The sequence below is a fragment of the Dipodomys merriami genome, unplaced genomic scaffold, assembly GCF_024711535.1.
Source record: "Dipodomys merriami isolate MVZ:Mamm:240054 unplaced genomic scaffold, mDipMer1.0.p SCAF_420, whole genome shotgun sequence".
In the NCBI taxonomy this organism is placed as follows: domain Eukaryota; kingdom Metazoa; phylum Chordata; class Mammalia; order Rodentia; family Heteromyidae; genus Dipodomys; species Dipodomys merriami.
This window is the reverse complement of record NW_027205827.1, coordinates 207,927-235,096: the sequence shown is the minus strand read 5'-3', so window position 1 is coordinate 235,096 and position 27,170 is coordinate 207,927. Positions and strand designations below refer to the sequence as shown.

At 42.2% G+C, this 27,170-nt stretch overlaps 2 protein-coding genes and 1 long non-coding RNA gene across 3 annotated transcripts in view; 2 read left to right on the top strand and 1 right to left on the bottom strand.

Moving 5' to 3' along the window:
- Window positions 1-217: 217 nt before the first annotated feature.
- LOC138807555 (uncharacterized) lies at window positions 218-9,650 on the top strand. Its single transcript, XM_069993319.1, has 5 exons — window positions 218-256; window positions 4,821-5,000; window positions 5,796-5,895; window positions 7,358-7,488; window positions 9,263-9,650. Exons 1-5 carry the CDS (start codon window positions 218-220, stop codon window positions 9,548-9,550), a joined length of 738 nt encoding a protein of 245 aa, XP_069849420.1. The 3' UTR covers window positions 9,551-9,650.
- Window positions 9,651-10,875: 1,225 nt separating this feature from the next.
- On the bottom strand, window positions 10,876-14,342 carry LOC138807546 (uncharacterized). The gene is made up of 3 exons (XR_011366200.1): window positions 14,180-14,342; window positions 12,285-12,520; window positions 10,876-11,724 (listed from the first exon to the last, which is right to left on the bottom strand). It is a non-coding gene; the product is annotated as an uncharacterized lncRNA (long non-coding RNA).
- A 130-nt stretch (window positions 14,343-14,472) lies between these two features.
- Window positions 14,473-27,170, top strand: part of LOC138807540 (DDB1- and CUL4-associated factor 10) — a 49,817-nt gene continuing 37,119 nt past the window's right edge. The window contains exon 1 of the mRNA XM_069993297.1: window positions 14,473-15,037. Within this exon, the coding sequence (XP_069849398.1) occupies window positions 14,502-15,037 (536 nt within the window). The 5' untranslated portion in view covers window positions 14,473-14,501. The remainder of the gene's footprint in view (window positions 15,038-27,170) is intronic.

Here is a 27,170-nt window from a genome sequence, read left to right as displayed (position 1 = left end):
TCCTATCAAGGCCATTGTCTGTGGAGCAGCTGGCGATGTCCATTCTACACCCATGTGATCACAGAAAACAACTGAAACTTGGAAGGTAGGGCGTCTCCTGAAGATGTAGAGCTCCCAGGCCCGAGGGGGCGTGGTGCCAGCACCTTCCGGGCTCCGCCCATTGGACGCGCCTAGAGGGTCCCACGTGCCGGAAGGCCACCGAGCAGCGCATGCCGCCATGTCGCTGCTTCGCCTGCTCGGCATCCTGTGGCAGCAAGTGAGTGTGGCAGCAAGTGAGTGCGGTGCGCGGGCTGGGGCTGGGGCAAGGTGGGGAGTCTTCCCACCAGCAACTGTTGGGCGTCAAGGTTTCCTGGTGCCTGGGCCTGCAGCCATTGGAGAATAAATAGGGGGCCCGGGGAACAGTCCAGGCCAGGTGGTCACTGTTTTCTTGATTGTGCCCCAGGTAGATGAAGTTCCGTGTGGAGCCAGGGCAGAGAAGTCCACTGTGCCTTCAAATGCCTCTGGTTTTCATTTCCATATAGCCAAGTATTTCCCGAGTAGCTGAGATTATAGATGTGAGCAAACACACCCCACTCACATGTTATTTTATCTCTCTGAATACCTGAATATATGTGTGTGTATACACACACACACACACGCACACACACGTACGTATATATCCTGCAGAGCACTGGTGTCTCATGTCTGTAATCCTAGGTACTCAAGAGGCTGAGATCTGAGGATGGCAGTTCAAAGCCAGTCCAGGGAGGAGAGCCCATGAGATTCTTATCTCCAGTTAACTACCAGAAAACTGGAAGTGGCTCCCGTGGCCCAAAGTGGTAGAGCGCTAGTCTTGAGCAGAAAATCCTCAAGGACAGCATCCAGGTCCTGAGTTCAAGTCCAATGATTGACCAAAAAAAAAAAGCTTTATTTGCATAATACAGACTGCACTCATTTTCAGTCAGCATTGGGCTTAATTGGGGAAGAGGGGGAGCCGGTCCTTGAGCTTTCTTTGTTTAAGATTAGGATTCTTACCACCTGAGCTACAGCTCTACTTCCTGATTGTTGCTGGTTAATTAAAGATGAGTCTCACAGAGTTTGCCATCCTCAGATCTCAGACTTCTGAGTTTATAGGATTATAGGTGGTACCCAGCATCGATTTATTTTTAGTAAACTTTTGGGTTGTACTACTACCACGAAAAATTTAGTTCTACAAATTTCTTTTCCTCCCTCCTCCTCTTCTTCCTCCTCCTCTTCCTCCTCAACCTCCTCCTTTTTTTCCTCCTCCTCCTCCTTCTTTTTCTTTTTTCTTCTTCTCTGGGTGCTGTCCCTGAGTTTTTGCTCAAGTTGGACGTTTTGGTGGTTAATTGGAGATAAGAGTATTACGGACGGGCTGGGAAGGTGGCTCAGTGGTAGAGCGCTTGCCTTGCATGCATGAGGCCCTGGGTTCAATTCCTCAGCACCACATAAGCAAAAAGAAAAAAGCCGGAAGTGGCGCTGTGGTTCAAGTGGTAGAGCGCTAGCCTTGAGCTGAAATGCTGAGGGACAGCGCCCAGGCCCAGAGTTCAGGCCCCAAGACCGGACCCAAAAAAAAAAAAGAGTATTATGGACTTTCCTGCAAGCGCTGGCTTTGAACTTAGATCCTCAGATTGAAGCCTCCTGAATGGCTAGGATTACAAGCTGTTTTGCCTGTAATCGTAGCTACTCAGGAGACTAAGATCTGAGGATTGTGGTTCAAAGTCATCCCAGGCAGGAAAGTCTGTGAGACTCTTACCTCCAATAAACCACTAGAGAACTGGAAGTGGCTCTGTGGCTCAAGTGATAGAGCACTTGCCTTGAGCTGAAGAGCTCAGGGACAGCGCACAAGCCCAGAGTTCAAGCCCACGACCGACCAAAAAAAAAAAATTAGATTGCTTGTCTTACTAAGTTAAAAGAGTTTTCGTATTTTGGATTTAAGTCTGTTTTTTTCCTTTATTTATTTATTTATTTTTGTCCGTCGTGGGGCCTGAACTCTGGGCCTGGGTGCTGTCCCTCAGCTCTTCAGCTCAAGGCCAGCACTCTACCACTTGAGACACAGTGCCACTTCTGGCTTTTTCTGCTTATATAGTGCTGAGGAATCAAACCTACTGTCTCATGCATGCAAGGCAAGCACTCTACCACTGAGCCACCTTCCCAGTCCTTCTTTTCATTTTTTAACTGGCATATATTAACTGTACAAAATAATGAGCTTCAGTATGACATTTTAGTATGCATATTAAATACCTTGATGGTATTCACTTCCCTACTTATCTTCTCTTGTCCCCCTTCTTTCACACTGGCCTCTTCCCAAATACTCCTGCTTTCATATAGCTTGTTTTTTTTTTGCTAAATTTAGACTCACATGAGAGAAAACATGTGTCATTTGTCTCTCTAAGTCTGGCTTATTTCATTTAACCTGTTGATTCATTTTCCTTCAAATAACACAATTGTGTTATTTGAAATTCATTTTCATTATGGCTGAATAATATTCTATTGTGTATTTTCTTTATCCACTAGTCCACTGATGGCAGCCTGACTTATCACTGGAGTATAGTCCAGGAGGGGGTGTATTTTTTGGTGGTACTAGGGTTTGAACTCAGTCTTGCTCTCATTGGATAGGTGCTGTACAATTATAACCATACTCCAAGCCCTTTATGTTTTTCACACAGGGCCTTGTATTGTGTGCCTGGACTGGCCTAACCTTCAACCCTCCTATTTATGCCTCCTGCATGGCTGAGACGACAGACATGTGATGGAGATTCTATCTCCAAACCACACACCCAGAGTGTTTGTTGAGATAGGGGTTAGTCTCGCTAACTTTTTGCCTGGGCTAGCTTCAAACCACAATCTTCATGATCTCTGCCTCCCTAGTAGCTGGGTTATAGGCATGAGCCAACACAGGAGGAGGAGGAGGTTTTTTGACCTGGGGGGATTAAAAACCTCAATTCATATCCTGGTACCCAGTTTTCTTGAATGTGTCAGAGAATTTTAGGATGATTCATGAGACAGAAAGTGGACAAAATATTAGGCAAGTAAAGCAAAGTATAACAGCTACTTAGAAACTGCTTTTGCCTAAAGCACCAAATCCTCACTGGGACTGCAAATGCCCAATGGATAATTAGTGGGATAAAAAACTTGGCATTTCTCAACTCCATATTCTGTCTTTGCTCTGAGCCATTCTCTTTGCAGCACCAAGGAATCTAAGATTAACCAATAATGTTTTTATGATGAGAGTAAAAAACTCGCAAGAAAAAGATCAGCAGAGCCTCACAGAACAGGACAGACATGAGAACAATTATATGTGATAATCGTTCTCACAAACTGATCATCTCATGGGAACCATATTGCTCCCATCAAGTGATAAGAGTTTAAACGACCTTTTTGAACCCCCTCACAGAACCAGAACTGAGATAATCAACCATTTGGTCTGAGATTTATGTATTATGAGATTATGTATACATATCACTCTTGCCCCACATCTTTCCCTATTTAAATCTAAACTCATGTCCGTACCTCAAAGATGGGCTGAAATGTTTACTTTGCCTTTATCACATGTTTCTGCCACATTAATAAATCTTTCTCTCCCTTTCACCAATCCTGGTGGTGGCTGGACCTGGGTCATGGAAGCCTGAAGTTAGGCCTGTGTCCTCTAATTCTGGCTACAATACTTCCAAGTGGAGTGGAATACAGGTACAGAGCTCAGAGCTCCCCTTTTGGAGCTATTTGTATTAGCTAAAGTAGGTTAGAGGGTATAGCTTAAACTTTCCTGCAGATAAATGATTTCTTTGTATAAGGAACTAGGTAATATTTAATTATTTTGATGTTACATGTTTAATGTTTTTTCCCAAACATAGAGGTATTGGGTCTGGAGTAATCTTACAAATGATAGGATCTTATAACATGGGTGCCTGTTTCTGTAACTTGTGGACATTCTTTTGATTAGTAGAAGTGTTAGATCAAGCTAGGCAATGGTGGCTCAAACCTATAATCCTAGTTATTCAGGGGCTGAGATCTGAAAGGAGCCAGCTCAGGCAAAAGAGACTGTGAGATTCCATCTCTGAAATAAGTAGAAAAAAGATGGACTAGAGGTGTGAACAAAAAAAGTTCAGCAAAAGCTTGAGGTCCTGAGTTTAAGCCCTGGTAATAGAAACACACACACACACACACACACACACACGCACACGCACACGCACACACACACACACACACACACACACACACACATGCACGCATGCACGCACGCATGCAATGAAGCTGGTTACAGCCGGAAACCAGTGGCTCAAACCTGTAATCTGAGGATCGAGGTTTAAAGTCAGCCCAAGCAGGAAAGCATGTGAGACTCTGATCTCCAGTTAAGCAACCCCTGTGGCTCAAGTGGTAGAGTGCTAGCCTGGAGCATAAGAACTCAAGAACAGCATCCAAGCCCTAAGACTGGCAAAACAAAAACAAAAATGGTACATAGTGTTCATTATGTAAATTATTGTTACTGTAAGTGAATGCTGATCCTGACAGTCACTTGGTAGACCTGGAACCACAGAAAATCCTCATGGCCAAGAAGAAACCCAGGATTTATAGTTATTGGATGATACCTGACATGGACTTTAAGGCAGCTTATGTGGGCTACCAGCTCCTCTTCCCAAGTCACACACTCCCAACTGATTACAGCTTTGTTTCATGTTGGACCCAGGATCCTTTTTAGAACTAAGTACTTCAGATCGGGAGATAGAAACTGTTAGCAGTATCTCCTTAAGGCCCAGATATATTGTAGCTATTTAAGCCATTCCTTTAATAGCTCATCCAAATCTATCTTTGTTTCCTTTCAGACTCCAATTGGCCTTCTGAGAAGTAGGACTGGGAAAAAGTTGCCTGTGGTGACCCTGAATATGCGCCTTTATTGGGATCAGAAGGAAAAGCAGTTCCAACCCATTGGTCGTTATCCCATTCCCTACAAGAAAGACCTGCCTTTTGACATGGTAGAGCTCATGGAGGAGGTAGAAAAGACGGTGAGATATCACCTGGGAGTTACTGCAGTGGAGTTACTGTGTAGTTACTCTTCAGAGGGAGTTACTGCAGTGAGGTGTGAGTGGAACCACCTTACTGGTAGTGATTTTGTCATTTGTCCAAATCCCCCACTGTGGATGGGTCCCTCCCTACCTGCGGGCCCTACCACAGTACCATCCATTTTTCTTCTCAGCTTAGGTACAGTGTCCTGGGTTCTAGGATCCTTCTTTGTCACTCAGGCCTCTTCCCACTTGTGACAGATATGTGTTCTGCAATTCAGGTTAGCACGTATATAACATGGAAAATATGTGCTAACTACTTAAATATGAAATGTATCTTGTTCTTTCCTATAAAAATTAGTAAGAAAATTCCAAAATAATAAAAATCTGATTCTGTTATACAAAGCCAACCACTAATAGCATTTGATTTGTTTTCTTTTTTTCTATTTTTTTTGTTTTAAATATACAAGCAGATTTTCTTTAATGAGGCCACATAATCTGTTTGTTTCTAGGTCAAAACATTATTTTAGTAGCTCCATGATATAGTATTGTATAACAGAAAGGTTATGATTTATTTCAACAATCTCCAAATTCTGTTTCATAAGATTACTTAACAAAAAAAATCACCATTGTACACTTATAGAAGTAACACTTAACAATCCCCTAATGGTGAAAATACATGTTGGAAGGCTGAGGTTCTATCATTCAGCAGACAATATGAGGAGTACTGAGTTTCTGTGTGTCTATTCTGCTTTTAGTTTTCATTTTTTGTGACCCACTTTTTTGCTTTCCCCACAGATAGGATTTTTACCAAATACATTTAAAGTGTTATCTTACAGACCAGTGGAATTCAGGGCTTTCTTTGCTTATTACAATGCTATCATCAACAAAGAAACAGGTAAATGGATAAACAATACTAAATCTCTCTTGGATGAGATCCAGTGTCTGCTTCCAGCATTCCTTCCTGTATATCCCAGATCATTAGTGTTAGTAAGAAGCTTAGGTTCTGTGTCATCTCCGGATGCAGTTTTTATAGTTATAGAAATGATAGTTGACTGGGAATGTGGCACAGTGGTAGAGTACTTGCCTTGCATGCATGAGGCCCTGGGTTCGATTCTTCAGCACCACATAAGCAAAAAGAAAAAAGAAAAAAGCCGGAAGTGGCGCTGTGGCTCAAGTGGTAGAGTGCTAGCCTTGAGCTAAAAAGCTGAGGGACAGCGCCCAGGCCTAGAGTTCAGGACCCACGACCATACCTCCTCCCCCCCCCAAAAAAAAATGATAGTTGGGTACCAGTGGCTCATGCCTGTAATTCTAGCCACAGTAAGATAAAATTCTGGCCAATGGGATGAAAATGGAAGACGTATATGCAACTTTAGTCAATGACCTTAAAGGAAGGGACATATGCCTACCAGTGCCTACCAGTGTTACTAGCAGGATGGAATCTGAGGATGACAGTTTGAAACCAGCCCAGGCTGGAAAGTCTGTGAAACTCTATCTCCAATTTAGCACTAGAAAAGTTGGAAGTAGAGCTGTAGCTCAAGTGGTAGAGCACTAACCTCGAATAAAAAGAAGCTTAGAGATAGTGCTCAGGCTCTGAATATAAGCCCCAGTACCAGCACCAAAATAGACACACACACACACACACACACACACACACACACACACACACACACACACACACACACACACACACACACACACACACACACACACACACACACACACACACACACACACACACACACACACACACACACACACACACACACACACACACACACAGAGCTGAAGAGTGAGATTATATATGTAAAACTCCCAGAACTGTACCAGGTATCAAAGTGGGATGCCTCTCTCTGTGTTTCTCTTGACCCCCAGGTAGTAGATTAGGAATTCTCTTCCTTCTTCTTCCTACTTCCTCCTCCCCCTCCCTTCTTTCTTATTTTCTTTCTCCTCCCTCCCTCCCTCCCTTCCTTTCCTTCCTCCTCTTCTTCCTCCTTCCTCTTTTACAACTATTATCCCTGTACTTGATGGACCTCATAAAATATTCCTTCAGTTTAGTAATTTATTTAACATATCTGAGCAACTACTATATAGGTTCTCCACTAGGGATATAGTGATAAACAAGTCTGAAAAATGTCTGGGCTTTCAACCTATTCTTGAGAGGAGAAAACAGACAGGGAACAACTAAACAAAATAGAACAAGTTGACTTCAGAAAGTATTAAATACCATGAAGAAAATAAAATGGGGTTGTGGGTAGTAAGGGCCTGGAAATGAAAGTATAAGTTCACAAGTAGGTGAGTAGGTAGAACCTGTTGCTAAACATGGCATGTATATAGGTCTCCTTTCCTCTTCCCTCCAGGTAAGCTCAGCAGAGCTGACAAGGAACTTATCATTATAGTGACCAGCCTGGCCAACAATTGCCTATACAGTGTGATAGTCCATAGTGCCAAGCACAGGGTCTTCTCAAAGAACCCAGAGCTTTCTGACCAGGTTAGTGCCTTTCCTCCCCTGTGGCAGTTTTAGGACCTCTATGTACCTGAAGGACAAAATCTGTAACACTGTATTGTGCAGGGAACTCCTGCTCTTCTCACTGTTGGAGTTCTCTTCTGGACCCCATCATTTTTCCCAACTGTGTTTGTATGTGTGTGATGCTTGGGAGTAGCAGGTGACTGAGCCTGAGCTCTAGCCAAACATGGTATTGGTTACTTGATATACATTCTCTTGAATGTTCCCAACTCCCTAAGGCAAGCCTTATTTGTACCATTTTATACCTGATGTTCAGAGTGGCAGAGTCTGTTTTCAAAGTTTGTCTTCTACGTGTATTGTTTTGGCCACCTACTAATTATTCCTAATGGGCTCCAACCGGCTTGTTAGGTTCTATTCCTTTCTGCTGGCTCTAGACCTTGGCCTGTCTGCTTATCATTTTGGAACATTCGTTTGTATTTAGTTTTTGAGTTATGGTCTTACCTTGCCCAAGTTGACCTACTTTTACATCCTAAGTTAGTAGGATTACAGGTATGTACCGCCATGACTGGTTAAGCTATGTGATCTTGGGGAATTCACTTCAAGTCTTTGAGCTGTAGTTTCTTTGTAAATAAAATAGGGAGAAAAGTAAAAAATTAGGACTGCCTAAGGTTTTTGTAAGAAGTAAGATATTGCCAGATGCTGGTGACTCATGCCTGAAATCCTAGCTACTCAGGAGGCTGAGAGCTGAGGACTGTGGTTCAAAGCCAGCCCAGGCAGGAAAGTTCATGAGATTCTTATCTCCAATTAACCTCCAGAAAACCGGAAGTGGCACTGTGGCTCAAGTGGTAAGAGTGCTAGAGCTGAGGGACAGTGTCCAGGCTCAGTGTTCAAGCCCCACAAGCGACAAAAAAAAGAAGATATTGAATATGAAACACAGCATATTCTTAGCATATAGTAATAGCTAAATGTACGCTAAGCTCTCAATTTTGCAAATATTGTCTTGTTTGGGATAAATTAGGGGCAAAAGGGTAGTCTTGGAACTCTACTTTTCTCATATGAAATATCTATGGTTTGGTTCTGAGATTTTTGAAGTATGCATGTTTAAAGGAAGAATTTGCTTTTATTCCGCCCGCTCCCAGTTTTTATGAGACATAGTCTTGGAACTATCATCCCAGTTTCTTGGGAGGCCAATATCCAAAGACTGAAATTCAAGGCCAAAAAGTTAATAAGACCCCCATTTTAATCAATAAGCCTGAGGTATGTAGTGGTATTTCATCTGTAATCATAGCTATGTGGGAGACTCTAGGTAGGAGACCAGTCTTGGGAAAAATCTTGAGACCTCATCTGGAAAGTAACAAAAACAAAAAAAAGCATTAGAAGTGTGGTTCAAATGGTAGAGCTCCTACATAGCAAGCATGAGTTCAAGGCCCAGTGCCATCAGGAGGAGGAGGAAGAAGAGGAGAAAGAAGAAGAGAGAGAAAGAGTGAAAAATCTCTGTTGTTCAAGATGGCCTCCAACTCCTGGACTCTAAGAAGAAATCCTTCTGCCTCAACTATTCAAAACAAACAAAAACAAACAAACAGAAAATTTGGTAGAGGTGGTACTGAGCTAGATATCCAGGTTTATATGGACTTGAAAAAATGAATTATCCTTCTTAGAAGTTTGTTTTGATCTGAATTTTCTCCCTTTATTCTAACCTTGAATATTTTTCAATAATGCCAATTTTATTAGGTCTTCTGTTTTTGTTGTCTGAAATACATAATAGAGATTCAAATGCTGATAGTGTACTTTCTTTCAGGTATGTGTCAATTGGAGAAAGTCCAACCTCCCTGCTCGGGAAAAAGCAATGCTAGAGTTTGCACTTGCTGTTTCCCAAGGTGATGACATAACAGATGACCATTTCACAAAGCTGGAGGCGCATGGCTTCAATCGAGAAGATGCCTGGGACATAGCTTCCATTTCAGCTTTTTATGCCATGGTCAACCGCTTTGTTAATTTTGTCAATCTCATTCCCAACAAAGAATTCTATTCGATGGGCAGAACCAATGGTTCTAATAGCATGCTCAGTGATCTCACTGGCCCCTGACAGGGAGCAGTGACAGGAAAGGCCAGTGTTTATTATTTCAGTCATGTTGCTTTGTAACATTCCAGTTGGAAAGCAATATATTTTTTTTAAATCTAGGCATTGCATGGAAAAGAAAGTAAATAAATAATTTTGTTCACTGCTCGCCTAATGAGATAGATTCTAAGTGCTATGGGTATCTGGGGGAGATTGTTATTGGGCCTGGGGAACATATTTCAGAAAAATCCTAATTTACTTGTGTTGTGATCTAACAGGAACATCAGGGGCAAAGGAATTAAGAGGATGCATTAAATATTTTTGAAGAACTGATGACAGCTAACATACTAACTATTACGGTTGAAAATGTTTTAGTTTTCCAAAGTGGTATTACACAGAAACCAATCTGTACATAATGATTTGAAATGAATTCCTTATAAGAGTTAACATGGTTAACAGAGTTAAAGGCTCTCAAAGGTAGGAGCAGCAGCAGGCTCAGTTACAGTTTAGTTTTAGTGCCTTTCAATTAACCTGGGATGTTTTTCCTACTGATGTACTTTAGCAGTCCTTATATCAATGGTTTTTTGTTTTTGATTGTGGGTATTGAACTCTGGGCCTGAACACTGTCCCTCAGCTCTTCAGCTCAAGGCTAGCGCTCTACCATGTGAGCCACAGTGCCACTTCCAGTTTTCTGTGTGGTTTATTGAAGATAAGAGTCTCATGGTCTTTACATCCGGGCTGGCTTTGAACCTCGATCCTCAGATCTCAGCCTCCTGAGTAGCTAGGATTACAGGTGTGAGCCACTGGCGCTTGACTGTATTTATTTTCTCTTTCATCCCAGCAATTCACAATTTATTCCTGCACCAACAGCTAAAAATCTGGCAAACAAGCACACAGAGCAGGCTGACTGCCCCCCCCCCCCCCCATTTATACCTAACCTGCAGGCCCTGCTTCTTTATTTAGATTGATTGAGCTCAGGTTCACAATCTCCTTGTGATTGGCTTTTTCAGAATCAGGTAAAATGTATTTACATAAGGTGACTTTGAAATAAGATTGAGGGCTGGGAAGGTGGCTCAGTGGTAGAGCGCTTGCCTTGCATGCATGAGGCTCTGGCTTTTTTCGTTTTGCTTATGTGGTGCTGTGGCTCAAGTGGTAGAGCGCTAGCCTTGAGCTGAAAAGCTGAGGGACAGCACCCAGGCCCAGAGTTCAGGCCCCACGACCGGACCCAAAAAAATAAAAAAAAAAAGAAATAAGATTGACAGTGTACAAGTAATCTCAAAATATACCCATACTCTCTATATCATGTATTCTTATTTTCAGTTTTAGTAAAAACTATTTGGAGTACTCACACTTTATATAGTAACAATTTAAAAAACTGGCAGTTTTAAAAATTATCTGTGTTGAATTGCTGCCTTAAGTTTGTAGATGGCATTTCAAGAATCATCCTCATTAGGGCAGTGCCTGACTGCCCCGCTGAGCGAGCACTTTTCTCTCCCTGCCAGTCACTTCTGAGGAACGCGAGCAGCCTTGATCCATGCGATATGTTTCCTGTTGTTCATGCTTTGAATAGCTAATCCTGAACCGATGAGATCCTGAGAGGGTTCCTAGCAGAAATAGCCCTGAACTCTTGACTTTGGAACTCTCACACTGGCAGACTGTCCCAACGAGCTCTGAGCATTTTCTATAGGTCTTAGAGAAGTATTCCTTTACAAAGGCAATAAATCTGGACTCAGGGATTTTGTCTTGCCAGCACCACTGACCTAAAAGCTCACAGCTCCATCTATGCAGGCCAGACTTTGGTTCTTAGATGGTTGAGGTCTGAAAATAAGAAGCAGTTTGCATCTTCTCCACTGTGCCACCAGCCCAGAAAGAGACGGAAGGAAGCCGAATCGATTATAATAAGGATCCTATCTGGGTATCTGCCACCCGAGAAAAGAACTCTGGTATCAGGCATTGCTTGGCTTCCTATCTCAGTAAACTACAGCTTCCCAAACTTCTGCCACCACCTTATAGGCAAATTTAGGCTTCCCTAAGAGATTAAAGACAGAAAGGGGTGCACTGATGCACATGAGCGCAGAGACCTACGCATGGGAGCTTGTGAACAGCCCAGGTTTGTTGGCCAATTTGGTGCTTGAGGCCAATTTGGTGCCAAATGAGAGCATTTGCTGAGGTGAAAATGAAAATAAAATAAGTATGTTTTCCTGAAAAAAAAAAAAAAAAAAAAGAATCATCCTCATTAACTAACAGTTACATGCAAATCTACAAAATATTTTTGCTCCTAGATTCTGAGTTGTCAGTGAACAGTTTTTGATCAGCTTTGAGGTTATGGTATATTAATTCTGAATCCCTTGAACTTGAAATCTGGTTATCTTGTTCCTTGAAGAACACGTTGTTCTATTGGAATTATACTTCAAATATCTTGGAATACCTAATCTATCAAAGCTGGTGGCTAATGCCTATAATCCTAGCTACTAAGTGTAAGGTCCATTCCTGGATGGCAAGCAGACCCCACCCAGTACCTGCGTTACCTAGGCAATTGGGACACCTAGAAGAGGTCACATCTGAATCTGATGTGGCCACACCTTTCTCCCACCTGGTCCCACCTCTTACTTGGTCCCACTTCCCTTTACCTGGACACACCTTTCCCCACCCCTACCCTATATAAGGCCTAACCCAGGGCCAGACGTTCTCTTTTGCCAGCTGAGTGGAGTGCCAACCTTGCCTGGTCCCAGCAGGTCTACTGAATAAACCTACCCCTTACCTGAATACCACGTGCAAGGTGCTGTTCTTACTCGGCTACCTCTTTTTAAAATCCTAACATTTAGGAGGCTGAGAGGATCTTCATTCAAAGCCAGCCAGGGCATAAAGACTGTAGGACTCTTACTTCCAATAAACCACTCAGAAAACTGGAAGTGGTGCTGAACATCAAGTGGTGGAGCACTATCCTTGAGTTGAAGAGCTGAGGGACAGCGCCCAGGCCGAGTTCAAGTCCCACAACTGAGAAAAAAAAAGTTGAGAATTGTTACTAAAAAGATAATCATCTGAGTGCTGGTGGCTCATGCCTATAATCCCAGCTATTCAGGAGACTGAGATCTGAGGCTGCTGGTTCAAAGCCATTCCAGACAGGAAAGTCCATGAGAAGCCTATCTACAATAAACTACAAAAACAGCTAGAAGTAAAGATATGGCTCAGGTGGTAGAACACTAACTTTGAGCCAAAAAAGAAGCTCAGGAACAGTGCTGAGGTCTTGAGTTCAAGTCCAAGGGCCAAAGCTGAGTAACTCACACTTGCAATCTTAACTACTCAGGAGACTGAGATACAGAGGGGCTCAGTTTGAGGCTAGTCTGAGCAGGAAAGTTGACTAGCCTCTATCTCCAAACCAGTAAAAGCAGAGCTGGAAGTGTGACTCATGTGGTAGAACACCAACCTAGCAATTGTGAATTCAAACTCTGGTACTGAAAAAAAAAATCATATTGGCAAATGTATCATGGTCAAGGTTTTTCAGGTCATTAAATGTTGACCATAATTTGGGGATGGCAGTAGCAAAGGGCCTCTACTACTTGTTGCAACTAGAAGTTGTGGGCCATAGGCACATTATTTGTTAATCATGAAACATGATGTTAATCATCTTCTGCTTTGTAGGGTTAATGTAGGAAATGTATCAGCTGCCTTGATCTTTAGATAGACATTTCTTTCTTTTTTTTGGGGGGGGGGTCTGGTCGTGGGGCATGAACTCTGGGCCTGGGCCCTGTCCCTCAGCTCTTCAGCTCAAGGCCAGCACTCTACCACTTGAGCCACAGCACCACTTCTGGCTTTTTTCTTTTTGCTTAAGTGGTGCTGAGGAATCGAACCCAGGGCCTCATGCATGCAAGGCAAGCGCTCTACTACTAAGCCAACTTCCCAGCGCTAGAGATTTATTTCTTATCCTTAGATCATGGACAGGAAAAATTGAGCAACTCCTCATAGAATGACTAGCTAAATTTGAATTTCATTCCTTTCCTCCAGAAATCTTTCCAGTCTATCCTCACAGGCTAGACCTTCTTCCAGATTATCACCAGATGTGAGCTACAACACTGCTTTTGTTCAAGGCCTAGAAAAAATTTGTTCTTTCTATGCTCCCCAAGCTCTCATTTATCAAGGACTCTGATTCCCTCCCCAAAGAAACCACTAATCCCTGCTAAGGCTTTTCTGCAGACAAGTTATATGTGGTCATCTTCGGCAGCTATGGTCATGTGTCACATTTGTCTTAGCCTCTATGACTGTCAGATGCAGTAGAAGCAGGACACTGTGGGATGCCTCCTGAGAAGTTAATTTGATTCAGGCCTCCAGCTCTCCAGTTACTCCAACATTGGTATAAATGTTTCTACCTACCTGGAGAAAGCTTCTGGCCTTGATAAAAACCTCCTGGGAGTGGGGTAGATATTCAGAGCACCAATAGGCCCCCTCTAGGCATTTTCTTTTGCCAGCACTGTGAATGGAAGTTAGGTTTTTGCACTCTAGCCATTTGGGTCATACCCCCAGCCCAGGACCTCGGTTTCTAGCTGCATGAGTTCTTGGCATATGTCCTTGGATTCCTAGAGGGAGCAGGCCTTAAGTCACGCCACTTTACTATCTATTCGGCACCTGCACGATGGGGACGACAGTACGTGTTCCTACCCAGCCACAACGGGGGCAGTGGCCCGCCGCCCCCTGACGGCCACCGACCGACTCTCAGTCGCACGCCAGTGCGGTCCCGGCTTCCTCTGTCCCACTCAGGTCACAGCTTCACTGCTCGGGACTGGGATCCTCCGAGGCGGCGGAACCCGGAACCTGCTGGTGATTCCGCTGTCCTGGTCCCCGGAAGAGGGCAGCAGAGCGCAAGCGCAGGTTTCCTAGCCGACCCGCTTAGGACGCCGCACCCGGAAGTGGCGCTGGAGAGGGAGCACCGAGGTGTAGGCCAGCGGGACGGCGTCCTGAGCTGGGGGTGGGGGTGTCGGTCATGTTTCCCTTCTGGCCCCGCAGCCCGGGAGGAGAGCGGGCGGCCGGGGCGGAGGAGCCCGAGCCTCCCGCGGGGCAGGCGACAGCCTCCAGGCTGCCGTCTCCGGCTCCCCTGCCGGCGCCTCCACAGCCGGGCGCTGATGCGGTTCCTCAGCCGGCCGCCTGGAGCTCTCGCCTCCCGGGCACCCCGGCCGCGCGCGCCACCGAGCTGGCATCGCCCGGAGCTCGCGAGTCGTCGGCTGCCTGCGCCCAAGAAGAGCCGTCGCCGCCCTCCTCGCCGCGCCTGCGGCCCGGGCCGGACTGCGGGGCGGCGAGCCGGGGCCGGCAGGGCCCGAGCGCGGGCCTGAGCGGCCCGGGCGCCAGGTTGTTCGGGTGGCTGAGAGAACGAAGCCTGGGCCGGGGGCTGTTTGTGGACCCGGCGCGGGACAATTTCCGCACGATGACCAACCTGTATGGTTCCATTCACCCGGCGGACTCGGTGTACCTCAGCACCCGCACCCACGGGGCGGTCTTCAATCTCGAATACTCGCCCGACGGGTAAGCGCGGCCCCTCGGAGGGCGGGACCGCCTCCCCGGCTCTGCCGCCGGGGCCCGGGCACAGGTATCGGTGCCCGGAGCTCGCTCTGCTCGACTTGCTCGGGCTGAGGTTCTGCCAGTCCACGGGCGGCCTCCAGCCGCCAGGCCTTGGTTCTTTCGGAAGCGCGCGTTCGCTGTGGAGCCCCTGTGACCTTTTGAAAGGAGTTAGGCAGGCTTGATTTACTCCCCTTGCCTTCAGATCCAATCAATAGCTAAGGTTTTTTGGCGCACAGTAGGCGCTCGATAAACACATTTAAGATGAGTTTTTTTTTCTTTCTTCTGTCACCCTAGGCTTGCATTTCTTTCATCTAAGCTGGTAAGAGTAGCGAATGCCTGCAGAATCTCTGCCCTTGCCGGAATCTGTGGGGAAGTGACAAGTGTGCATTCATCTGCTCAAGATAGATGCTAAAATAGACCCTAAAATAGAAGGACGTTTGCATCTGTTAAGAACATCAGCTTTTTTTCTTAGCTGATTAGGTACTTGATGTTTGGTCTTGATATACTTTGGAGAATTTGAAGCATGATGTCTTGAAGCCGGGCCGCGGTGGCTCATGCCTGTAATCCTAGCTACTGAGGAAGCTGAGATCTGAGGATTGCAATTCAAAGCGAGTCTGGTCAGGAAAGCCCAGGAGACTTATCTCCAATTAACCACCAGAAAACTGGAGGTAGCTCTGTGGCTCTTAAGTGGTAGAACGCTAACCTTGAGCAAAAGAGCTCAGGCCCGGCCCTGAGTTCAAGCTCCACAGCAGGGGCAAAACAAAAGAAAGTATCTTGTTTATATTTAAAACCCTGTTCTGTGAGTACACAGTCCAAGAGACATGTCAGGAAAAAAAATTGCGCACAGTTCCACCCTGTAACGACACAGTGAATTCTTATCACATCAAGGCCTCAGAGTTGGGAGTATTTGCTTAGTTCCTCCTTCAGCAAATGTTTCTTGAGTACTTGCTGTGTTGTAAATGTAGGGATAACATTGATGGTGACTAAAATGAAAGCAGTTCCATCCCTAAGCTAATTTTGGTGGAAATATGTGTCCATTTTCGAATCTTTCTTGAGCAGATAAACGCACACTTGTCACCTCCTGGCAGGTTCTGGCAAGGACTTTAAACCCTCTTCTTAAAGCTCCCTTCTTCCTCCAAGCACCAAGAGTCTTCTATTCCCTATATCCTCTCTATAACTTTCTACCTATACTTTATAGGACTTTGCAGAAGTTGTGTCTGCCCTTTGAAGATGGTGTTTTAGGTACAGAATGGTGATGGTAGAATGAATTAGGAAAATTGAATTCAAATTTGCAAGGGCTATTAGAATGACAGATAATACTGCCCATAGTTCTTATTTGGATCTGGACTGCATTTTCCCAGAGACATTTTAAAAGGTGGTTAGGTATTCTGATACTTACAACAATAATTCAACAATATTTAGTTACACTTATGAAAAACTTAGGCAATAAATGAGCTAAACAGCACTGTGATCCAAGATTAAATGGATTTCAAGAAGCTGGGTGCTGGTGGTTCATGCCTGTAATCCTAGCTATTATGGAGGCTGAGATCTGAGGATCATAGTTCAAAGCCAGCATGGGCAGGAAAGTCTGTGAGACTTTTGGTGAGTAATCACCAAAAACCCCAAATAGAGCTGTGGCTCAAGTGGTAGAGTGCTAGCCTTGAGCAAAAAAGCTCAAGGACAGTGCCTAGGCTCTTGAGTGCTGCAAGCCCCAAGACCACCAGCAAACACCACCCCCGCCCAAAAAAAAGAAAACAACCCAAGGATTCCAAGGAAATTTTCCTTTTATGTAGGTTTATTTTTAATCTAAACATATAACCATACCAATTTGTAGCTTGCCTTGTTTCCTTACAGTATATTGTGAGCTACTTATGTTAATGAGTAATTTTAACAGTGTTTTCAAATTTTTCATTATCTTAAAATATCTGTGAACAAATCTTTTAGATTTATGTCCTTAGAATGAATCAGATATTAAGATTTTATTTATTAAGGTTCTGTCTGTGAAGATCCTACCAGTTCTCATTCCTCTCAAACATGTGGAGGTTCCTGTCATCCCATACTCTTGTCAACACTGTATATAACCACATTTTTTCATCTTTGTCAAGATAAAAGTAATTCAGTTTTTGCTTCATCTATTCTTAGGCCTGACATTTACACTGGAGCTAAAGTAATTTTATAGACAGATCATTTGTCTGTATTTATATCAGTGAGTTATACATGCTTTAGATCATTTTGCCAAATAGAACCACTGTCACTTTCAAGGGCTTCTCAGTACAGAGACAGATCAAAATTAAAAAAAAAGAATCTGAAAGACTTTCCTGTTCTGGCTGGCTTTGAGCCGTAGTTCTTAGATCTCAGCCTTGTGGGTTGCTAGGATTACAGGCATGAACCACTGTATGAGGCTTGAAAGTGTTATTCAAAAGGTAGGTGAGGCCGGGCGCTGGTGGCTCACGCCTGTAATCCTAGCTACTCAGGAGGCTGAGATCTGAGGATCGCGGTTCAAAGCCAGCCCAGGCAGGAGAGACTGTGAGACTCCTATCTCCAATAAACCACCAGAAAACTGGAAGTGGCGCTGTAGCTCAAGTGGTAGAGCGCTCGCCTTGAGCTGAAGAGCTGAGGGACAGCGCTCAGGCCCAGAGTTCAAGCCCCACGACCGACAAAAAAAAAAAAAAAAAAGGTAGGTGAGATGCCAGAAGGAACGAAAAACAAAGAAAATAGTAAATATGTATGTAAAACTAAATGTCTTTGAGATGAACAAAAATGGAGCACAGAAAGACAATATAATGAAGAAATACTCTAAGTTCCTGATATTTTTGACATATATATTTACTATGATATATAACTTTAATAGGAATACTAAAATTTTCAAGGAGCCACAAAAAAGAAAATATAATTTTCACACTAGTAGAAGAAAATGTAAAGAATAAAGGGAAAAGTTCCAAAAGAAAGCAAGAAAAGGAAAATCAAAAAGGGCAGGGTCATGTAGTTCAATAGCATATATAATACATATATGAAGTCCTGAGTTTGATCCCCAACACTACACAATAAAAAATAATGTATAATAAAAAGTATAAAGAGTAGCTAAAAATCCAAATAGTACTTGTTAGAATATTAAGGTACTAAATGTTCTAATTAAAGTACAACGATTACCTCGGTATGGCGGCATATGCCACCATAGTCCTAGCTACTCAGGAGTTGGAGGCAGAAAGATTACTTGAGTTCAAGGCCAATCTTAACACAGTGAGACCTTATCTCAAAAAATAATAAAAGACAAAGATTGTTCAATTACTGGGGCGAAGAAAGTAAAAGGATATAAAGAGGTATCAGACACATTCTAAAGAAAACTGGTAAACTATGTTATTATAAGAATAAAATTTGCTTCAAGAAAAAAGTTACTAGAGATAGAATGTCTCATCCTAACAATGAAAATTCAATTCTCTGAATATGTACCTGTAGATTTTAAGTGAGTCTGAACTTGAGTAAGTCAAAATTTGATATTTCAAAGAGAAAAGCAAATTTGCCATCACAGAGAAAAAATTAAAACATTTTAGTGTACATCATTTAGTAACACATATAAGAGGGATACACAATATATGAACATTATCATTTCAAATCTTTAAAAAGCATTATAGAATACTGGGTTCATTCCTAATATTAAGCTAGTATGTACAGTAATTCAGCTGTACCAGTGATTAAATAATGATTTATAGCCATAGTTGTTGAATAGTTATTTCTTCAGTCTTGTTAAATGCCATCCTAGCACGTCAGCACATTATTTGGGATTTCCTAGAGTAATCCATTATATAGTAATTAAAGAGTTATAAACTGGCACAGCAAGTACCTATCAACAAGCATCTCCCTGGAGAACTATGGACTGTTGTCTATTGTAATTGTTCCTTATCCTTGCTTGGCACCTCCCGACTTCTCCCTCTCCCCCATGTGTGTGTTTTCTTTTTAATCTGTCTGTGTCTCTGTCTGTCTGTATGTCTGTATGTCTGTTATTCATCGCACACACAGGTGCCCATGCCTGGTCAAATACCCAGGGATCATCTGGCTTCCCTAAGAGTCTGGAGCTACTTAACTTTCTCAGGCATTCTCTCTCATGGTCGCTTGTGGATGTGCTGCTTCTGGAGAGATCAGAAATGAGAGCAATCAGATGAGAATAGTAATATTTCTACAGGCATCATCAAACATGATCTCTCTAGGCACCAAATATATTCTGATGGAGGAATAGAATGCACAGCAGATGAACCAGGCCAATGGAAACAGTTTAGGGATGAATGTAGATAAATATAAACTCCTGGCATGAAAATCCCTAATTTTTAAAAAATCACTTTTGTTGACTTGTACCATTATTTGATGGGGTAAGTTTGCCAAAACTTGTTGAATGCCTGTTTACCATAGGCATTAATAGCTCTTATTACACGAATAAAAATGACCAACAAAATAAATCTTCTCCGTGCTAGGTTTGTTTGGTTGGCTACCTGAGAAACAAAAAGGTCATTAAATACAAAGGATTTGTATCCTGGCTTATGTGCTTAACTGTCTATACTCCATTAACCTCATCTGGGCTGAGGGATTAACTTTAATGTAATCAAGTGTGATATGTCAAATTATTTTGTGACTATAATTAAACAGTATTGAATATATAAAATTGACAGTAAACTGAAGAGTTAAAAAATTGTTTATTGTAACTTCAGTAAAAGCTGAAAAAGGATTCAGCACCATTTTGTTGATATTTAGAGTAATTTTTTTAAACTTAGGACTACAAGTTACCTAACTAACCCTTAGAAGGCTTTTATGTAATTTTCTATTCAGATAAGAGAGTCTAAGTCAAATCAAAGATGATGAGTATCATTTCCAAAGTTAACAAGCACATGTAAATTGGTAATTTCCAGAAGGTAGTGCATCTAGCATATTTTGATGAACAATTTCAACTACAACTAATATGACCTAGTAAGCACTTTTATAATCTAGGTGTTAGTTTATTTAGAAAATAAACGTTTTTTTTTTTTTTGGGGGGGGGGTCCGGTTGTGGGGCCTGAACTCTGGGCCTGGGCTCTGTCCCTTAGCTCTTCAGCTCAAGGCTAGCGCTTTACCACTTGAGCCACAGCGCCACTTCCGGCTTTTTTTTCTTTTTGCTTATGTGGTGCTGAGGAATCGAACCCAGGGTCTCATGCATTGCAAAGCAAGTGCTCTACCACTGAGCCACCTTCCTGGCCTGTTTTTTTTGTTTTTTTGTTTTTGTCTTTTCTTTTTTGGTACTGGGGATGGGACCCAGGACGTTCACTTGCTAGGCAAGCACTTTGCCACTGAGCTACATTCCAGCCTGAAAATAAACTTTTATTTGTTAATTTATACTACCAGTGATCAATTTTTTTTTTGAGGGGGTGGCTGTAGGGCTTGAACTCAGGGCTTGGGAGCGCTCTCCCTGAGTTGTTTTACTCAAGGCTAGTGCTTTACCACTTTGAGCCACAGCTCCACTTTTAGTTTTCTGGTGGTTAATTGGAGGTAAGAGACTCATGAACTTTCTTGCTTGGATCCTCAGATCTCAGCCTCCTGATAGCTAGGTTAACAGGTGTGAGCTACCAGCACCTGACTGATCAGTCTTTTTGAATATAATACTTGACTATATGTAGCTGCTGCCTCATGCTTGCTGTTTTCAAACAAATACATGTAAGATTTTTACATACAAGACCAACAAAATTTTTAAATGTGTTACTATTAAAATGTTACACAGAGGTGTTACCATTTCATAAATCAGGTAATGAGTACATTTCTTTTCTGGACAGTGTCATCCCTTCTCTTGCTTTGCCCCAGTTTCCTCCTCTAGTCCCTGCCCACAAGTTACATAGTTCATTTTCCATATAGTGTATACTGGATAGCATGATTGCGTTCATTCACTCTTCCTCTCTCCCTTTCTGTACCCCCTAAAAAGAAAAAAAAAAAAAAAGCCTAAAAGCAAAACCACACAGTACCACCAAAAAAGCCCTAAACGAAACAAAACAAAAACCCATGTTTCCATTTCCTGCAATTAATTTCAATAAATAGTATTTTAAATGTTCAAAGAAGTTACACTTTTGGGTTCCTCCCCTAAGGGCATCCTCCTTTAGGATGACAGTTTGTGTGTGAATGCCTAGAGTCCTGTATAGGCTATCATGTCCAATTATACTATTTATCTAGCTTCCACATACACATATGAAAGAAATGTGCTGTTTGTCTCTCTGAGCTTGGCTTACCTCACTTAACATGATTTGTTCTAGGTCCATACATTTGCCTGCAAATGACATATTCTTTCTAATGGATGAGTAAAATTCCATTGTGTATATGTACCACAATTTATTAATCCATTCATCTATTGAAGGGCATCTGGGCTGTTTCCATAGCATGGCTATTGTGAATAGTGCCACAGTGTGTCTTTACATGTCAAGTGTCTTTACAGAATCCTGACTTGTGATGTTCTAGGTAGATGCCCAAGAGTGGTATGGCTGGGTCCCTAGGGAAGTTCTATATTTAGTTTTTTGAGGAATCTAAATCGCCTTCCAGAGTGGTCGTCCTAGTTGACATTCCCACCAACATTCTAATAGGGTTCCTTTTTCCCCACATCCCCACCAACATTTGTTGTTGTTGGAATCCTTGATATTGGTCTATCTAATTGAGACGAGATGGAATATTGAGGTTATTTTGGTTTACATTTCCTTTATGGCCAAGGATGTTGAGCTTCTCCTCATGTGTCTCTTTGCCATTCTTTCTTCTTCTGAGAATTCTCTCTTTAGCTCCTTTGGCCATTTATTGATTGGCTTATTAGTTTGGAGGGTGGTTAATTTTTTTAGCTCCTTGTGTATTTTGGATATTAGGCCTTTGTCAGATGTATTGCTGGTAAAGATCTCCCAGTCTGTTGACTGTCTTTCTAGTTTAGTAACTGTCTTTTTCTGTGCAGAAACCTTATTTTGATATAATCCCATTTGTCAAGTCTGTCCTATCTGGGACTCTTTCAAAAAGTTCCTACAGGCTGTGAAGGTGGCTCAGTGGTAGAATGTTTGCCTTGCATGTGTGAGGCCTTGGGTTCAAGTCCTTAGCACCATATAAAGCAGAAAAAGCAGGAAGTGGCACTGTGGCTCATTCGTTAAGAGTGCTAGCCTTGAGTTGAAGAACTGAGGGACAGTGCCTAGGCCCAGAGTTCAGGCCCCATGACCGACAAAAAAAAAAAAAAAAAGTTCCTACATATGTCTATAAGTTCTAATGTTTCTCCTACTCCATCTTGCAGTAGTTGAAGTTTCAGGTCTGACATTGAGGTCTTTGATCCACTTTGAGTTGATATTAATGCTTCTGACAAACAAGTATCCACTTTCCACTTTTAGTTTTCTGCTTATGGATGCCTAGTTTTCCCAACACCAATTATTGAAGAGGTTATTTTGTTGTTGTTGTTGTCAGTTGTGGGGCTTGAACTCTGGGCCTGGGCCCTGTCCCTCAGCTCTTCAGCTCAAGGCAAGCACTCTACCACTTGAGCCACAGTGCCACTTCTAGTTTTCTGTGTGGTTTATTGGAGATAAGAGTCTTACAGAGTTTCCTGCCTGGGCTGACTTTGAACCATGATCCTCAGATCTCAGCCTTCTGAGTAGTTAAGATTATAGGCATGAGCCACCAACACCCGACTATCTTTCATTCTACTGGATATCTTTGGCTTCTGTCGAATACTAGATAACTAAGTATATAGCTTTATTTCTGGACCTGTTTTTTTTTTTTTTTTGGTCCAGTTGTGGGGCCTGAACTCTGGGCCTGAGCACTGTCCCTCAGCTCTTCAGCTCAAGGCTAGTGCCCTACCACTTGAGCCACAGCGCCACTTCCAGCTTTTTTCTTTTTGCTTATGTGGTGCTGAGGAATCGAACCCAGGGCCTCAGGCATGCAAGGCAAGCGCTCTACCACTGAGCCACCTTCCCAGCCCCTGGACCTGTTTTTATGTTAGTACCAAACTGTTTTGTTATAGCTCTGTAGTAGTAAAGCTTGAACAAGATCACTGTTTTTTGTTTTTGTTTTAAACATTTGCTACTAACTAGTTTATTATAAAGAATGTTACAAAGAAAGAATAAAGAAAATAGAAGAACAGGACAAGGTAGAGGGGAAGAAGTTTGGAGCCTGCATGTTCTAGGTATGTTGTTCACTAGGAAACTTGTATATTCAACTTTCTACAAGCTCTTCAGACCCTGCCTTTTGAATTTTTTAAAAAACTTTATTGTTAATACAAAGGTGATGCACTGATGAATGAAATCAGATAATGAATATACTTCATTTTGGACAGTATAATACTTTCCTTTATTCTCTCCCAGTTTTTCCCTCCTGTACCCAGCCACAAGTTATATAGTTCATTTTAATAAAAAGTTTTATTGCTAGGTGCTAGTGGCTCACGCCTGTAATCCTAGCTACTAAGGAGGCTGAGATCTGAGGATCGAGATTCAAAGCCACCCAGCCACCCGGGCAGGAAAGTCCTTGAGACTCTTATCTCCAATTAACAACCAGAGAACCAGAAGTGGTGCTGTGGCTCAAAGTGATAGAGCACTAGTCTTGAGCTGAAGAGCTCAGGGACAGTACTCAGGCCCAGAGTTCAAGCCCCATGACCAGAAAATTAAAAAAAAAATTATTGCTGTTGTAAAGGTGATATACAGAAACATTACAGTTGTCAGGTCTTTTTGGACAGTGCACCCCTTATTCTCTTCCAGTTTTTCCCTCTTGTCCCCACCTACAAGTTGTATAGTTCATTTTCAACATCATGCCTAATGAATACCACTGCTGCATTTATTCACTCTATAGTCCTCCATTTTTGTGCTCCTCTTAACCTCTCCCCCAAGACAGAAAAATGAACAGACAAAAGAAAAAAGAAAAAACATCCTCTTGTCTCTATTTCCTGGAGTTCATTTTGACATTTTTTTTTTTTTTAATTTTTTTGTTGGTCATGGGGGTTGAACTCTGGGCCTTGGTGTTATCCCTCAGCTCTTCAGCTCAAGGTGAGTGCTCTACAGCCATTGTACCACTTCTGGTTTTCTGAGTGGTTTATTGGAGATAAGAGTATCTTACTTTCCTGCCCAGGCTGGCTTTAAACCACGATCCTCAGATCTCAGCCTCATGAGTAGCTAGGATTACAGGCGTGAGCCACTGACACCCGGCATATTACAGATTATTTTATATGATCAGAGGCACAGAGGCATTACAGCTCTGTGTTCCTTCCCTAAGACTATCCTCTTCTAGTCTCACTGTATGTGAATGACTAGAATGTGTTTTAGATCTAGCTTCTGCATATGAGAGAAAATGTGCTGTTTGTCTCTCTGAGCTTGGCCTTACCTCACTTAACATGATTTTTTCTAGATCCATCCATTTCCCTGCAAATGGCATAACATTATTCTTTCTAATGTCTATGTAAAATTACATTGTGTATAGGTATCCCTTTTTTGGATCCACTTATCTATTGTGGGGGTATCTAGGCTGTTTCTATAGATGCCCAGGAGTGGTATGGCTAGGTCATAGAGAAGATCTATGTTTAGTTTTTTGAGGAACCTCCAGACTGCTGTCCAAAGTAGTTGTATTAGTTTACATTCCTATCAACAGTACAATAGGTTTCTTTGCCATTCTTATTCCGATAAGTTTCTCTTTAGTTCCTTGGCCCATTTAGGTTTATTAGTTTTGGGAGCTCCTTATATATTTTGGATATTAGGCCTTTGTCAGATATATTGCTGACAGAGCTTTTCCCAGTTTGTTCGGCTGTCTTTTTAGTTTGATTTAATCCCATTTGTCAAAGTGTCTTTTATATCTGCCATGCCCCTGGGAGTCTTCAAAATTTTCTGCCTGTGCCTATAAGTTCTAGTGTTTCTCCTATTCCCTCTTGCAGTAACTTTAATAACTGTGGTCTAATGTTACGGTCTTAGATCCACTTTGAGTTAAAATTAGTGCATAATGACAAACAGGGATTCATTTTTAGTTTTCTGCATATGGATGCCCAGTTTTCCCAACATCAATTATTGAAGAGGCTATCTTTTTTCCACTGTATATCTTTGGCTATCTTATAACTGTAAGTATATGGTTTGATTTCCAGGTCTTCTAGTCCATCCTATTGATCTTTGAGTCTATTTTTTTGTTGTTGTTGCCAATACCAAGCTGTTTTTGTTATTATAGCTCTGTAGTAGAGCTTGAGGTCTGGGATTGTGATACTACCTGCATTGCTTTTTTGCCTAAAATTGTTTTGGTTATTCCAGGTCTTTTCATTGTTCCATATGAATTTTGGATTGTTTTCTTTATCTTTTTTTTTTTTTTTTTTTTGGGTCCAGTCATGGGGCCTGAACTCTGGGCCTGGGCGCTGTCCCTCAGATCTTCAGCTCAAGGCTAGCGCTCTACCACTTGAGCTACAGCGCTACTTCCAGCTTTTTTCTTTTTGCTTATGTGGTGCTGAGGAATTGAACCCAGGGCCTCATGCATGCAAGGCAAGCGCTCTACCACTGAGCCACCTTCCCAGCCCCTGTTTTCTTTATCTTGAAGACCACAAAATTTAAGATTAATATAATACAGACTAGTTTTTCATCACATATGTTAGAAGTTTATGGATGTATATGTATCCTAGGGCTAAGGGTGAACCAAGTAAATAGACTTCATAGAGACTAAAGATGAACTTCAAAGAATTCCTTAGGAAGATCTTATTATAGGTATCTGGTTGAACTTGCATCCCATAATGAAATGTAAAAAGATAATGCCATTTGGTTCTTTGTATGATTTTTGTAGTTGTTGTAGTAATAGTGGGTGGACACTCAGTAAAAAAGTATCCTGGCATACAAAAACATTAGTTGTCTGAACAGCCAATAGAACTGACACATCATAGAAATACAGCCCTAGCAGGGGCTGGGAAGGTGGTTCAGTGGTAGAACACTTGCCTTGCATGCATGAGCCCTGGGTTCAATTCCTCAGCACCACATAAGCAGAAAAAAAAAGCTGGAAGTGGCGCTGTGGCTCAAGTGGTAGAGTGCTAGCTTTGAACTGAAGAGCTAAGGGACAGCGCCCAGGCCCAGAGTTCAGGCCCCACGACCGGACCGCCCCCCCCCCAAAAAAAAAAAAAAAGAAAAGAAAAGAAAAGCAATACAGCCCTAGCAAATCCTGACAGACCTTTCTCAGTACATTTTACAGATACTGATAAAGAAATGTATGACTTGCTAACCTAATTTTCTCCCTTAAGTTTCATGATCATACACATTTGTTTTTAACTAGTAGTTATCATTAAAAATATGTTTTTGGAGTTCTTTCATGGCCATTCAGAAGTTTGATGAAATCTCTCCTCATTCCACTGTCCCACTCAGGACATGAGTAATCCCTTTGCTCAGTGTTTCCACACTTATGCACTACCTACTTGTTAGTCACTTAGACTCTGTTTTAGTTATCAAATTAATTTATGGTTTCATGGTGCTTGTATTTAACCCTTATTTTAGGTAATAATAGCTACAAAGCACAAGAGTAGTGATGCTGGCAATTGGAATATGCCAAAGAGAAGCCAAAAAGTTCATCCTTTAAGTGAAAAGGTGAAGTTTTGTTTTGTTTATTGCTGGTATACAAAAATGAAACTTATTTTTAATATTGACTACTTAATCATCATCAGTCTTGTTATGTTTTGGACATATCCTCCAAGAATAAGGTACCATGGCTTATATAATTTGTTCCCTCCTTCAGACACCTTTAAGCTACTTTCTATTTCTCCTTTTTACAACAAAGCATATTTTATATGTGTATCTTTACATTTATATATATTTCTGTCAAATTAATAGAAAACATTGCCAAGACAAAAGGTATGTATGTTTAAAATTATAATACTTCAGAGATGCTCTTCAAAATGCTACCTGTTCCAGTTTACACTTCCTCCGTTATGTCTGAGAGAGTACCATTTTCTAATTTTTTTTTGGTTGCTATTGTGTTTTTAAATTTGTTTTGGTGCTGGGGTTTAAACCCAAGGCTTTTCACTTTCTAGACAGTTACCACTTGAGTCATGCCTCCAGTCTTTCTTTTTTAACTGGTTGTGGGACTTGAACTCAAAGCCTGGGCACTGTCCCTAAGCTCTTTTGCTCAAGAC